We start from the raw sequence: 16,431 nt of genomic DNA, 5'->3' as shown, positions 1-16,431 counted from the left end.
AGGGGCTAGTTTTTATTTATCTATTTATTTAAGTAAAGAAAAAAATAGATGTTAGAGTTGATGTGCCTAAAATCAAAATCTAGACTATGCATAGTCCGTTTTACAGATAAAGCAAGCTCTTGTACAATACATGTACAGTCTTAAACATATAGCCACTTCACAATAATATTTGCCTATTTGGACTGCAGAGTGTAACTGAACTAACACCAACTTTAAAAGCTTGCTTATCCATAAGGAAGAAGAGTTTCTTGCACTGTGGTTATTCCATGCATTCATTATTGCATGAATAGTGAGGTTCTGAGTAACACTCATGTTCAGCAGAGATGATCTAGAAAGGGAAAACATGTCTGCTTTGGGAAGTGGTTTGGACTGATCTGACCACTTTCTGTCTCTTAAGTTCTGCACCTAGTACCTCTGAATTCAGAATTACTGTGGTGGTGGAAGGCTTTATCTGTGATGACTTTTATCACATTCTTTACTTCCTAAGCCATATCTTCAAGGTGTGGTGGTGCTCAGTCACTGATCCATTTGCAGAAGAATAAAATTATGTTTTGTTTATAGGGAAACAAAGTACAATGTCTTCCTGATAACACGGGTCAGAAAGCTGTATCCTGATTTGCTTGTTCCAGGAGTGAGAAGATGGAGTCAAAAGCAAACCCAGTCTTCACAGTGTTCCTGTTTAAAGCAAGATGGCAGTTATTGTTGAATATTAAAACCATTTTGTCCTTGGAAGAGCTCATTTGATTTGTTAATTGTGATTAAAAGTAAACTTGCTGCTCTTGTATAAGTTGGCTTACTTCTGCATTGTGAAATGGCTGCTGTAATGCTTTGTAAGCATTACGAAAACATTAGTTCGTACCAGATGGGGCTCCACAAGACAAACCTGAGAACTAATAGATTGAGCAAACTTACAACTCAACATAAGTAAATTATTTCTAGGAAGTCCAGATCTTTCTCTCTTAAGGCTGCTAGTGATATTTACCAAAGAGACTTGAATACAATTTGTTCAGGTACCCATGGCAACCTATTGGAAACTCAGAAGTTCTTGACACTTGTAGTTAAACTCCCAGTTAATCTTGTTGAGATTTTATATTACTGAAGAACTTACTTGTCTATAGACTTACAATATGGTTTTGAAATGTTTAACGGCACACTTGTGAGCCCATAGTTACATGTTACCTATGATTTCTGAACACCTGGTAGAGAACCTGGAGAACTGTTTTATGGAGCCACAATGAACACTAGGCATCAGAAACAATAGTCTTCCACAAAGCAAGCATTTCTCTAGGCACCTTCTCTTCCCTGGAATTGCTGCTCGACACCATCTGAGGAAGAGTTTGCCTGGCCTTTTGATTTGATGTGTGTTGTCAACTGTTCATTTAAAATTCTTTCTGCAATGATTATAGACAACTGGGAGACTGCAAATACTAACATCTTACAGATTTCTGAGGCTGGAGCAGGAAACCTCAGGTCCTCAGAACATCATTGAGAGTCCCGTATGTTCTGGCTTTGGAGACTGTGAGATCCTTGCAGTCTCAAATCCCAGAGTGGTCCACTCCTGCTGAGTCCAGGTACTCAGCTGGAGAGTTAGGAACAAAGTCATACTTGGAATGAGGTTTTTTCACTTGTGTGAAGAAGCTGCTGACATCAGAAGTCCTGTGTAGCACAGCTGCCTGTCACATGAGTAAAGTATTGAATGTGCCACAAAAGCACTTCCTTTGTAATGAATGGACTATTTGTTTTCTTTAAATGTTCTACAAGAAAACTCTCAGCCTAGGATTTAAATAGTTAAATTTTAATCTGAGATAGTTGATCAATAACACAGCTGACAATCATCACTTGGAGAATCTCATTTATAGTGTACATCTTCTGAAGAAAATTGTGCTTCAGCTAAAAAAGACAAAAAGCCTTGAACACTTCAAAACTCTTCTGTTGTTTGCCGCATTAGCCAAGAGTGTAGAAGATGAACTGATATGAGCTTAGAGACTGTGTAAACTAATGTTGAATAGTATTTAGGCTTGGTCTTAATTTGAGGCGAGAAATCTATTCTGAGTTTATAAGTATGCTGTCCTTCAGATGTATAAAAAGGCTACTTTTACAGGCTATTTCATGGTAGAAACATCCATCTGAATGTCTTTTTAGAAGATCATGTTCTCTCCCTCTACTAGTTTCTGATAATTTGAGGTTTTAGAGGTAGTGTGAACCAACTAGATTTCTTTGTAGACATAACTTATTTTTTAAGTGAGATTCTATAAGAAAATAAGGTTTTAGAAAGAGGTTTCTCTAACTGGGAAAAAATACACACCCAAAAGCTTGTAAAAGTCCTTCTTAAAATCTGGCTTCTTTCTGTAAAATTCTCCATTTGATGCTGATTTGATAGCTTCCATTCTTTCTTTCTGAGTTAATGCTGTATCACCATCATGACGATTGGTTATTTTGCTGTAAGAGATGACTGAGATGATTCTGAAAAAGATGAGCATAACATCCTAGCAACACAGAGTTACTTATAAAAACTGCTATTCATTTTTTTTAATAAACCTTAAACAGATTTTCTGAGTATCCAGTTCAATTTCAGTTTGGCTCTTTCTCAGCTCTTGTAATTTTGTTTTGCATCATTGGATAATTTCTGTGGTTTTATTTTTTCCTTTGGCAGTTACATACATTGTAGTTGGTTGCAGTAACTTAAAAGCAAATTCTTTTGACTCTTAGAAGCTCGCAAAATAAGTGGTACTGTACTATTATGTCTAATAAGTATTAAAAGTAAATCATGTTTGGAATTACTCTTTAAATTTAGATTGGCATTACTAATCCTGGAGATCAACAGAAACTCCTAGATGCTATTAATGACCTACAAGTGGAAGAAATAAGAATTGGAGACCTCTCTGAAGTGATGAAGCTGGAATTGAGGTATTAACTGTGTATCTAAGGAAATGGAAGTGAAATATGAACTATTTAAGGTGACTGCATTGTTTTCTATAGCTCAAAGGTAAAAATTCTCTCACACCTTATCCCATGCATAACATTCATGAGAGTATGCCAGTTAGTGGATTATGAGGGCTGGTGGTAGGTGTGTTTTGTACAAAGAAAGTTGGAAGCATTCCTGCTGTAGGAATATGTTTATAGGTTATGTTGCCATTACATGCCATTACTTCGGCCATCTTTTTGAGTGATGAGTTCTTTCTTTGTACCTCAAATGAGGTTTCATGGCATTGCTCTGCAGGGTTTTCACTATCTTGTGTGCATATCATAAATTCTGAAACTGGCTTCTTGTGCTCCAGTAATCATTCTTTGATTTCTCTGATAGGCTTAAGTAAGCAGATTTTTTTTTTTTTTTTAATTTCTCCATGGAAATGGAGTCTTGCCCTCCTTGCTTCTCCATGCTTCAGGAGCGTCATGGACCCTTACAAAAACCCCACATGATGTGGTCTCTGTAATTCTCCAATGTGTCTGTAGACAAGGCAGACTGTCAGTCTTTCAATCAAATTGTAAGATTATAAGATGCAATAAAAAGATGTGTGAGAAGGAGAGATGCATATAATTTCTGCATAGGGCTTTAATTTTTGACTGATAATTACTTGTACATGACTGTCTTAAATCATAAATATGATTTCTGTATAGATTCAGGATTTTTTCCTTGTTTTTCTCATCCACTGGAAGCAGTTTTAACTGGCTTCTAAAAGACCTTATTTTTTTTTACATACTGCAAATTAAGAATTTCATAAGATGTTTCCTTATCATAGATTATATGTATCAGTAGAAATATGTTTATAAGGAAACTGTTTTTTAAGAAAGTGTTACTCCTTCAAACTTCCCTTCCAACTTGATATTTTTCCCATTATAGGTTCTTTCTTACAGACTTAAGCATCAGTTCTGCAATACCTCTCATACTTCTAGTATAGTCTTATGCAGTCCCTTGAAAGCCAGGCCTGAGCTGAGAGGAACATCCCTCAGCAACCTTATTAAACTTCATCAGTCCCCTAAGCACTGGTAGAGCACTTTTCACATCTAGCACAAAAAGAATAATGAAGGCTATAGTAAATGCAAAGGTGTCTTAAGATTTCTTAAACCTCTTCTATTTACACAAGAAAATTGAGGATAATTTTTTCCAGAAGAGAGACCTAGACTTTAATTTAGATTCTGTGCTTGTATCTTTCCTCTTTTTACTTTCCACAACTATTGAAGAATAGCTTCTGAAAATAGGATCAGTTTGGTATTTTAATTTTAAAAGTTTTAGAAATGGACTGGGACAGAAAACTGTGGCTTGCCTTTCAGTTGAACTGTGTTTAATTTAGAGAAGACTAGTTTGGAAATACTGCTCCTTCCTTGTACTGTAGCTGCATCCAGTAAGTTAGGTTCTCTATGCTTGTTCCTCTCTTCCCAGTCCCACCATCATTCACATAGCATTGTGTTGCCTTATTTGCAGTGGCCTGGCTAGAGTAGTACTGGAGAAAAAACTCCATGCATCAAATCTGCTCAATAAATAGCTTTCTACTGCCTAGAAAAGTAAGGGTTCAGTTCCTCTTTAAAGCATGTGTAGCTCCCTCTTGACGAGTGACCTGGCAGCTGTGCTGCTACTCTGTTAGATACTTCTTCCCTCTCCAAAATACTGGGGAGAGCTGTCTGGATTATTTGGGTACTATAAGGCTAGACACTTCATTAGTTATGTTGTTCATTGTACTGAATAATGTGCTTGGGTTCAAGTTCATTCTATACATGTCACCATCCTTTGGAGGCAGCTGAATCGCACTGACACTGGGTATTAGCAGTTATGTCATGATGTGGTCCTGACATAGCGTTGTCTTTTGTGCCATGGTTACAGGAGTCTGTCTAGTAGGTACTCCACTCCCATCTAGTCATTCTTACACATATCAATTGCTCCTGATGCTGGTACTGTATCTGTATCCATTACTGTATTTATACAAAAGAGGCTTTGCAACCTTCTTGAGGAACGTTTTTGCAGCATGATGCCAAGTTTGAGCTCTAGGGTGTGGGAGGACATGCAAGGCATTTGGGGAAGCCCTTGAAAAACTGAGGTGTGCTGGCAGAGCAGGGTGTTTGTGTCCTAATACAGGGACCTTGATGCTGCTTCTAGTCTGTGAGACTTCATGTGACAAATGAACCACTCAGTGGATAAGGAATTGGCTGGATGATTACACTCAAAGAGTTGCAGTCAATGACTCGATGTCCAAGTGGAGACCAGTGATGAGTGGTGTTCCTCAGGGGTCAGTACTGGGACCAGTGCTGTTTAACATCTTTGTTGGCAACATGGTATTGACAGTGGTATTGAGTGCAACCTCAGCAAGTTTGCCAACAACACCAAGCTGTGTGGTGTGGTCGACGCACTGGAGGGAAGGGATGTGCCATCCAGAGGGACCTTGACAGGCTTGAGAGGTGGGGCTGTGCAAACCTCATGAAGTTCAACAAGGCCAAGTGCAAGGTTCTGCACGTGGGTTGGGGCAATCTCAAGCACAAATACAGGCTGGGTGATGAGCGGGTTGAGAGCAGCCCTGCAGAGAAGGACTTGGGGGTGTTGGTTAATGAGAAGCTCAACGTGATTCAGCAATGTGCACTCTCAGCCCAGAAAGCCAACTGTATCCTGGGCTATATCAAGAGAAGTGTGGCCAGCAGGTTGAGATTGGTGATCCTCCTCCTCTACTCTGCTCTCATGAGACCCCACCTGCAGTACTGTGTCCAGCTCTGGGGCCCCCAACACAAGAAGGACAGGGACCTGTTGGAGCGGGTCCAGAGGAAGCCATGAAGATGATCAGAGGACTGGAGCAGCTCCCTTATGAGGGCAGACTGAGAGAGTTGGGGTGGTTCAGCCTGGAGAAGAGAAGGCTCCGGGGAGACTTTATAGGAGACCTTAAGGGGGGCCTACAGGAAAGATGGGGAGGGACTCTTTATCAGGCAGTGTAGTGATAGGACAAGGGGTAATGGCTTTAAACTGAAAGAAGGTAGATTTTAATTAGATGTAAGGAAGAAGTTCTTCACTGTGAGGATGGTGACGTACTGAAACTGCCCAGAGGGGTTGTGGGTGTCCCCTCCCTGTAAGTGTTCAAGGCCAGGTTGGATGGGGCTTTGAGCAACCTGGTCTAGTGGAAGGTGCCCCTGCCCATGGCAGGGGGGTTGGAATGAGATGATTTTTTAAGGTCGCTTCCAACCCAAACCATTCTATGGTTCTCCATCAAAACAAGTGTGTACTTTCAGAAGAGAATCCAGGTGCAAACTAGTACATGTACTGTAAGACTGTAGAACTAAAGTTCCAGCAGGCAAGAGGGTACAAACCACTGTGATATGGATACACCATAAATACTCTGACAGCACCTGAGCCATTCCTATTAAAATAGAGGCTTTGCTGCTGAGCTGAGGTCGTAGGCCAGGTGTCTGGGTGTCTAGCTGTCCTATTTAGTCACCTTTAGAAAAGGATGTTGACTCTTCAGCAAGGGATAATTAGCTGCAGTTTAAGAGGACTTTGCCCAGTTTAAGCTTCATGCATTTTTATGCTGGAAATGTATGCTTTTTTCAGATTGTTCTGTAGTGGTGTTTAGTATATACATTCAAGCAGAACAGTTCGAAAATTTGAACAAAGGGAATAAGTGGAGAAATGCAAAAAGTTAGTAGTTCACTGCATGTGTGGCCATATACAATAAAAACTCACATGATGTCTGGTACAGTCTCACACATGAGTGACATACCTAATTCCTCATACAGTATGGGGTTAGATCATATGTAGTTCTCAGAACTAGAATATAATTTAGTGATTACAGATTGAAGTACACAGAATATGACAGCATTTCAGTTACAGCAAGCACTGCATAGTTTTCTAGAAAATGGCTTGACATGTATTCTAGGAATCTGACCTTGAGACTATTGTAGGCTATGTTTACAGGCTATTATATAAAGATTTTACTTCCCACTTGTTCAAAGTCATTCTGTGAGAAGGAAAATCAGTCATTAAGTCATAGAAAAACTAACATAGTAGAAAATGCTGAACTGATTGATTATCAACTCAGAGTGTCTAGCACTGTTTAGCCACTGGTGTTTTGACAGCCATTAATTCTTTTTAGAAGTGATCATTTTTGAAAACATTATTTCCATTGGCAAATATAAGAACGTGTCACTGCAACAGATACAAAATTCTATGAAAATTGTTTTTAAGAACTGTTATTGGTAAAATAAAGTAGTATGAGAAATATAAATTTTTTCCCTCTTTTTCCCTCCCCATTTCATGCCCATGACACACTTTATTTTTGCTGAAAATCCTTCCAGAATTCCTAAAAATAATTTCTTTTGTGACAAAACACAGAAGGTGCCATAACTGATCCTATCCAGCTAAAAAGTTATCTAAGTAGAAGAAAATTTTCATGAGCCTGCGTTGAGTGTAGTAACACGGAGAAACTTTCAGACTAGCTCCAGATGTGATTATTTTGTTTAGTGTTTTTTTTACACTAAATATTGAGTTATATTGTTCTGAAATAAATAATAATTTGTTCTATAAAAACAAGCTAATAGGCTTTTTTACTTCCCCATCTTCGTGAAAACCATGAACACTCTTGGGTTTTAACCTCCAGCATCCTTACTGATGCTTCTATATATTTCTGTTTTAAGCGTTAAAGTCTTAACAGTTCAGCAGTGTTGTAAATCACAGATGTTCTGAGTAGTGGTGGAAACATTGCTCACTAATGATCTTGTGCCAAAGTTGAAGGAAAACACCCTATGGGCTAAATTCAGTCTCTGTTTAGATACTTGTACCACACTGGTATGTAGCTTAGTTTAGCTGTTTGGCAAATCTTGTGTATACCTTTTTGCCATCAGAAGCAGCAGCAGCAAGTAAGGTGGGGTGAGTATGTTGCATTTCAGTTTTGTGGCAGATTGCCCTAGGGAAAAGTGGAACGCTGGGGTCTGAATTAATTTATTCAGATCCTTCCATAAATATAACGGGAAGTCCTGCAATGCGAACTTAAAATTGTCTCTAGTCTTGGCCCTGCTTGTTTTTCACCTAAATGGCTTATAGGGAGTGGAAACTTTTCTACTGGAGATAGAGGCACTTTTCACGAGTTTCAGAGTTTGAGGGCTCGCTCTGTAAAAACAAATGGATGCTCTTCTTCTTTGCCCCCTTTTCCTCTGCCTGGTTAATGGCAACAACTTTCTGGCCAGCACCCTGACTTATAACTAATGCTCGCTTGAGGCTTCCAGTAAAATAAATTAAGTCAGTGTCACATGGAAGCTCTAGAAACTTAGCATTGAAATTAATCTGTTAAATTTTTCTATCCTTTTCTCCAGTCTTTGGAGATACTGATCAAACTAATTTTCAGAGTTGTCTTCCTGCATGTATTTGAGCACTAAGTATAAATTTTCTTCAAAGTAGATAACATCAGATATTTTAGGCTTTGAGGAATACGTTTCCAAATCCAAGGGCCAAGTCAGTATTATTGGATTCTTTTTTCTTCCACTGTGTTGGAGACTAAATGACTCTAACCTAGTTGTTTCAATCCTAGCTCCAAAGTACAAACCAGATTTCCCCCCCCCCCCCCCCCCCCCATCTTCCTCAAAAATGTAAGCTGCAGAAATACTGATATGTCAGCAGAAAATTGACTGAATCTCCATTTCTGGTGTTGCAAGACTGGTCTGTATGCACACATGTATAGGAAAACAGTGTTGCAGTTGTTATGCCTAGTGTGTTACAAAATTATTCATGCAGCAGGTAATGAAATGTTTTCATTGGTAATACAGGATTGATGAGAGTTAGAAACAGAAGTGGAGGTTAATAGAATGTTTCTGAAAAGCTTTTGGGTGACACTTTTTCAGCTTTCAGTGTGTCTTACTAGCTGAATATTCCAGATAACTTAATGATTTGTTGTCCTTTGCGGGGGAGAAGACAAAAACAAATGAAACAAAAAATTGCTAAGATGTTAAATGCAGTGTTTACCTACCCTGTGTTAAAATGACACTGGATTTTTTTTTTTTTAATGCAATGAAATTGCATGTCTGACTCACTAGCTGGTGTTGGAAATACATAGATAATATTTAGCTTGCAAAAACTTACTGACTTTAACAAATAACAGAATATTGGGGGTTTTTTTTGTAGTGGAGATGAATTCCTCAAATTTCTTCAGAAGTTGAATAAAGAGTGTAGTAAGCTGACTGTTCCTGTGCAGACCATGAATAAGCATTTCCTCAAAAATTCTCACAAGGTATTCAACCAAAGAAAATAAGTTGGGTTTAGAGTATATTATTCTATTCTAGAATATTATTCTACCTTGTAAAATGAAACACATTTTACTCATCAACCATCTTGATTATTATATAGTTATATAGAGCTGTCCAATGGTCTTTCTCGAAAGCACACTTTTTTTAATAATTTATTTCAAAGAGTTAAGCCACCCGACTAAAGGAGGGAGATTTGTTTCTTTGTGTTTCTGCTGATAGGGGAGTTAAAGGTGACAGGAAGTTCACACAAAGACTGATAGAGAGTAGTAGATTATGCTGTGCGAAAATCGTACAATGAAAACCCAGCATAAATGCAGTTATAAGCTTTTCTGACACTGTCTTTTATGATACATTAACTAAAGAATGTTAACTTATAATCTACAGTAATTCTGGCAAATAACTGTAACTATTAACAGGTCGTACTGCAGTGTGCACAGACGGAAAGTTTTATTGAAGTCTGCAAAGACTTGGTTTGCAGTGTTGAAAAGCTGGGAGAAGAAGTTACCAAACTGAAGGACCTGGTGGAGAAGGTGGGTATGTGTAAGTGAGGCTTTTAAAAACTGTGTACAAGTTTCTGCATGCAAGCTCAAATGTGACATCCATCAGTGAAATGTTTCATACCTTGGTCTGCCTCAGGCTCTTTAGCAGTAGCTCGGAGATTTCATTCACCTCTCCTCCTTCCATCTTTCCATGGACAGAATGAGAAATAATCTAGAATGTTCCATATCAGTGTGGATGATCTCCAAAGGAAGGCACTGTCAGTCATTTTCTTTCTGCCACAGGAAAGAATTAAGTGGAATGTATGCTTGTGCTCTTGGACAATGACTGTGGCATAAATGCCACTTTGAATACTTACTTCTTAATTAAGGAATCTTTTGTTTGGAATCTTTGACTTACAAGGAAGATACTACGGTTTTATGGATTGAATGGGAGACATCCCAGATAACTCTGCAGAGTGACAAAGGAAGAGGGTGAGAGAGGTCAAGTCTAGATGTTAGCACCACATCATTCATTCTCAAACCAACACAATGACACGCTCTTGTCAGATGGGGTCATTTTAAGTAATAGGCTAGTAAAAGGAATGGCCGCTGGGATAGAGTAAATGGAGCATCAGTGTCAGAAAGGAATCTGTTGCTGAATGAAGCCATGTGGAACTCAGACCTTGAGTATAATGCTACTAATGCAATTTCCTGTAGTTTAATGTAATATAACAGCCTTCTCCTAATAAATCACTTAACACCAAATATATTTAAGAGGTAGATAGAAGTTGTGGCAAATAAGTTTTTACTATTTGTGTTCCTTTTTTTGCATATGCAAAAATCAGTTGTGTGAATATATTTGCATCCTGTACGTGCAGGGCCAGTTAGAAGGGCTGGGGGGAATCCGAGTTAGGTGCCACTTGGCTTTGCTCTCATCTGAACTTAAGGTTTTATAGCTGTCAAGATGAAGCATGTTGTACCCAGTGTTAAACGGAAGTGTTAAACATTACCCTTCTAATTACTTCAAAAACGTAATTCCTGTTCTATTAAAATACTGTAGTGTTTTGTGAATTTCATTGATGAAGACTTTAATACAAAATGTTTTTGTGCTACTTAATTTATGATGGGACGCTCTTGAATTAGTAGAGTGCTGAAACGTTTTTTACAAAAAGTGCCAATTTAAGTGAAACAGTTAAACCTCATAGTTTGTATAAACTTCCTTAAAATCTTCAGTGCTATTTGCGAAGCTTAGTCATTAGAAGACTTCGTGAGCAGTACATGTTATGGCTGTAGCATATAGTTTTTGAAAGCACAGTAAAAGAGATGGCCTTCCAAGCATTATAAACTAAGGTAGGGAATCGGAACCTAACCCTGCTGCACTTTATGACAAGGCTCCACTCAGCTTCAGAATGTATTCCAGCAGGCACTTGTAAGGTGCTTTCTACTCTTCCTTTAATTTCAAGGACGTCTAATCTGTTAACATACTTAACTTGCTTTATAAACAGTTTGTTTGTCTAACATATATTGCAGAATGATTGAGCATCAGGTAAGATAAAGGTTTGTACATGTTTATTTCAATTGAGGTACAGCAGAGACAGATAGCGAGAAATAATACCAATCGTAGATGCATGCAAATTCTTAGAACTGGGTACTTTATCACAAACTTAAGAAGCTTTCACACTAACTTTTTGTTCTTTGTTGCACTTTTTACATGAACTTAACATCTGCCTCAGCATGAACAGAGGAATGACCCCAGCCAAGTGAAACTTCCAGAAAAAGCACTCACCTTGGAAAAAAGATTAGTAAAAGTGGGAGTGGTAACATTGCTTGGATTTGTTTTTTTCTTCTTTATACCTAAGTTAGTGGTAAAGAAAACCTGACTTCTAAGTTTAGTGCTATGAATACTTTTGGAAAACTTGCTCACATTATGCTTCTATTCAGTATAAGCAGCTGAGCTGAAGTCATGTGAAAATTTGTGTAGTTTCTCATCATATCTGTAGGATTTGCATCCAGTAAGTACTTTGATCTAGAAATAAATTTGTTAAAAATTAAAACTGCTACTTAAATGTATCTTAGGTTTTTATTTTCAAAATTATTTAGACTGTAGGTCTAAAATCTTGTCAAAGCTGCTTTTCTTTTTTGGCATAAAGCTGTAATTATTGCTTAATTATTAATTACTAGTTTCATTTTTACCTTTAGCTGTTGTTCAAAGGTGAACATAAGCAAATAATTCTGATTATATCACATGTTCATATTTAAAATAATGATGCAGATATGTTTTGGGGGTTGAGAGGGTTTAAAATATTTGAAGTATCTCATGCAATTTTATGTTGATAAAGATCTTTTCTCTTGCAGTTTTTCATATGAATCTATCATCTGAAAAACTTTCTGGTGAGGTGTAGTGTTCTTTTCTTTGTCACAATCACAGGACTGTGGAGATCTTGTTACGCGTTGCCTAAAAAGTCATTTCCCACTGCAACACGAATTATGCCTGAAATCTGCTTCCTTAGGGATCCTTACTTCTGTTAAGTGTTTCATCACATCTATTAAAAGGATCATAGCAGTCCTTTGCTATAAGAATGCAAGCAACTCAGAAGGTGTAGCAGCGTGTTTTTTCTTGGTCTGGTCTTTCATTGCAAGAGATCCATGCTTAATTTTTTCTTAATATTTTCTCCATTTAAAAAGGTGTTTGTAATTCCACAGTGAAACATTAATATCTTTTTTTCATCTGGTTACCAAACCAGCTATTTTGGAAAAAAGGGAATTGGTGTAAGTTAATTCAAATCAGTTATGTTTTTGCAGTCTTCAATAAACATCTGTAAAAATGCTGAATATTTCCAAAGAGACATTCTTCTATCAAAACAAAACAAAAGGAGTCTAAAAAACTGTAATTCTCAATGGGTGTGTCATGCTTTAGCTCTCTCTGTTTTCAGAGATGTTGTGTGGAGTCTTAATCTTTGATGTTCCCTCCAGAGACTAGTAAGGAGAAGATAAAAAAACTTGAGTGCTACTCCAGTTGCTGTCACAGTTGTTCTCTGCTTTTTGTTTTAGAAAACTACATTGGGTGTTAGTGCAACTGTTTCACCTCCTTTCCTCCCAGGTTTCTCCTTCAATGCAAGGAATATCCTACAAAGTGATGGGGCCCAAGGCAAATACAACATAAGTTGGGGGTTTTTTCCATTCTGTTCCCAACCATGGGTCAGAGGGGATAAGCTGTATACCCCACCACCACCATCTACCAGCAGATGTGGAGAAGTGCAGATGCTATCAGCATACTGACTTGAGCCAACAAAGTATAGAAAAGGAAATATTTAAAAAATAGTTCTCTGTTTCTTCATATTACCTTATAATTAATCCTAAACTAACAAGACTTGTATCACAAAAGGAAGAATCCATGGAAATACAAAAATCTGTAAAGTGCAATTTTAACGGCTTGTCATACATATGGAACCTTATATATACACAGCACTTCTCTAATGAGCTCAAAATACAGTTCAAATGCAGTTGCTCACTGATGAGATAGCTCACAAGTATTGCTAGAACTTTGACACCTAACATCTTTGGGGTTGTTTTTTTTTGGTTGTTGTTTTGGGGATGGAGGGGGAGTAGGCAGGTGTTTTGTTCAGACTGTATTTCCAACATGTACTTTCACTTTAGTTAAGTGGAATTATTTCAACAACTAGTAAGATTTCTGTGATACTGCCCTTGAAAAGATTCTATTACTTAGCCTCACTCTTCCTTCTCCATTTCAGTGAGAATTTGCATTAACGAAGCCACTTTAAAGGACACTGAATGTGGTTTCCATTTCAAGGGGTGCATTTCCTACCACTAGTAGATCTTGCCATTTGAGACAATAAAAATTTAATTTTTTTTTCCATGAATTTGAAGAAAAGATCCACTTACATGGAGGCCTTTTAAGCTAACCGTGGAGGTCTTGCAGTTGAATAGGAAATTTGCTCCAGAAAAGTTTTATCAGAATTTAACTAAATTACAGGTATAACAATGTGAATGATGCCATCACTGTAAAATACCTATGAGGGAAAAAATAATGTGTGATAGTTATTGATAGGGTTTTTTTCTAGTTTGAGAGTAACAAAACATTCTTTGCAGAGATGAGTCAAAGGTCTGAACACTTGGAGCTGAAGTCCAAAACACATTTGGGAGAAGCTGGTCCTTGTTAATCCTAAATTATCTTATGGATCACCTATTTCGGATGCTTATAATCCCAATTGCAAACACGCATGTGAACAGCATTTAGGTTAAACATAGGCTTTCTGCCAGCAGCCTCCTTAGCATGGTGCACTGTTCAAGAATAGTGTTCAAAATGGCATAAACAACCATGAGAAGCAGGGGTCTTGGAATAACCATTTTGAGCTGTCTCTAACTGATCAGTCATGAACTGTGTTGCATGACTAGAATATGTTAAAAGCCAAATAAACAAAGCTTATTTTAACCTAACGTATCATAAGAAATTTGTGTTTTCCTCTTCAGAATCAATAATCAGGCTTAAACAATGAATTTCAAGGTCCTTTATTCACTTTCATGTTGTTCCAGTGCCTCTTTGAAATTCTCTGTTTGAGAAGGTATCACAGTATGGTTGTGATAGGGCAGGAAGCAAAGAAAGAGATTCCTTCAACATCTGGCCTCTGAGCTACGCTGTCAAAATTCTCACCCCCACCAGCACCCGGTAAGGGAGCCTTCAGATGAAAATGTCCCTGCTGAGGGGCCTCCTTCTGTAAGTCATCAAATTAAGGTCATTATCCCAGAACAGTAAGAATACAATGATTTGCACATCTATGAGGGGATTGGAGGAGAATGCTAAAGAGCTTTGCATGCATTAAGCAGGTAAGCCCACAGCCCTGTGAGGTATTGTTCTCCTCCTACAGTAGTGCAAATTGAGATGCAGGAGGATTGAATGGATTGGACCTGGGGCCAAATCCTGCAGATATGTAGCTGCTTAAAGATGCAGCGAGGTTCCTACTTGCAATACCATTGGATACCTAACTTCTCTTGACATGGATGAACATTCATGCAATGGCATTTTCTCAATCTTTAGACTGTTATGTAAAATTAGGACCTTGGGTGAGCCTGTGGAGATTGGAAAGAACCTAAAGAATTTTTATTTCTAATTTGTCCTGTCCAAATTAAACTGCAGGTTGTATGTATTGGGTGTCTCTTCCCATGCTTTGGGATTTGCCCAATTCTTTAGATTTGACTTGTGGAGTACCTGGCCTGTCATAAGACATTGCCCAACTAATTCTCTTGGGTACCAGTTGCAAATAGTAGATGGTAACTTTGGGTATGTGCATTAATAAAGTGTGAGCTTTTTTTATTATCTTCCCTGTTGACTTACAGAAGTGCTGTGTTTGGTTTTTCTTCTTCATCCAACTACCTTGTTGGGACAAGACTTAAGCTTGAGCTGTGCAGTTTATTCTTTCTCCTCTTGCCATCTTTTAACCCCTTCAGGTGTTCCCCAAACGTCTGACTTGCTCATAAGCGAGTAGGTGTTTGCTTGCATTTGCCTTCTCTGTTCCAGCAGTCCTGCAAAAGTTACAGGTCAGCTTTCCCAAATCTGCTGTGTTACTAGTAAAGTACTACAGATGTTGCTTTGGACCTTATGTGGTGGAAGATTCTGAGTCTTGAGCCTTGCTAAGCAAGTCACTTTCAGAATAAATTGAATAAATCCATCTTACCCTGTGTCATGGAAGGGCAACTAATTGATCCATAGTTATCCATATGCAGTCTATTTTGGTATTCATATGGGAGGTAATCTTTCTGCACAAGTAAAAAGCCTAGCAGGTATCTTAACTGCAGGGTTCTGCTCCTAAAGACTCTTATTGTCACTTCTTTGTTCTGGAGGCATGGGGGAAATGTGTCTTAGGAAATTTATAGTTCCCTATTCTAGAACAGGAACTTCTAGTTAACGGGGCTCTGTCTCTTACAGACCAGAAATGATAAGCAGTGAGGTATGAAATAGGGTATTACTGGCATTAAATGAATAATGTGTATCCTTAACAGCTTTAATAGCTGTTAAATTACTTCTAGTTTTTGTCCTGATTCAAATGGTGTAGTTTCATGTAATATAGAGCCATAGTCCCTGGAAGTGGGACTTAAAGGGATCCCTCTGGGAAGGATTTTCAGTTCTTTTAAGCTGTGCCACTGACTGTGATATATATGGGAAGATACCTTCTACTTAAGGGTTTTGTTGGGTTTTTTTCTTACTAATTATTCTTCTCAGATAAACCTTCCATGCCTTCAATTTTTCTGAAGAAAACAGTCTTCATTTGAATGTAGAAATAGAGGTTTAACTACATTATTTTTGCTATTGTATTGAAAAACCTCAGCTCCATTTCATAAGGTGAGTACTCAAAGAATTGGGCCTTCATTGTTACTGGGTACTCCACTGTCATCTGTATTGCACATGGTGTGATTTCTTGACTGGATGAGGAACTGTGTGCATACTACTTGTTGAAGGCACATACCACTTCCTCAGTCCCGGCTGAGGCCACAGCTGGAGTGCTGGGTCCAGTCCTGGGCCCTCCAGTGTGAGGAAGACATGGACGTATGGCGTGAGTCCAGTGAAGAGACATGAAGATGCTGAAGGGCTTGGAGCATGTGAGCTATGTGGAGAGGGTGAGAGCTGGGATTGTTCAGCCCAGAGAAGGCTCTGGGTCATTTTACCCATGTGGATAAATACCTGGCGGGGGCGGGGGGAGTGAAGATAGAGCAAGGATTTTCTTGG

At 38.3% G+C, this 16,431-nt stretch overlaps 1 protein-coding gene across 1 annotated transcript in view; it reads left to right on the top strand.

Annotated features, from left to right (window-relative positions):
- ASZ1 (ankyrin repeat, SAM and basic leucine zipper domain containing 1) overlaps positions 1–11,569 on the top strand; it is a 43,201-nt gene extending 31,632 nt beyond the window's left edge. Inside the window, exons 10-13 of the mRNA XM_074825473.1 lie at positions 2,795–2,907; positions 9,089–9,194; positions 9,627–9,740; positions 11,423–11,569. Coding sequence (XP_074681574.1) covers positions 2,795–2,907; positions 9,089–9,194; positions 9,627–9,740; positions 11,423–11,569 — 480 coding nt within the window. The remainder of the gene's footprint in view (positions 1–2,794; positions 2,908–9,088; positions 9,195–9,626; positions 9,741–11,422) is intronic.
- Positions 11,570–16,431: the final 4,862 nt, after the last annotated feature.

The sequence above is a fragment of the Strix aluco genome, chromosome 5, assembly GCF_031877795.1.
Source record: "Strix aluco isolate bStrAlu1 chromosome 5, bStrAlu1.hap1, whole genome shotgun sequence".
NCBI lineage: Eukaryota > Metazoa > Chordata > Aves > Strigiformes > Strigidae > Strix > Strix aluco.
This window is presented reverse-complemented; position numbering and strand designations above follow the sequence as displayed.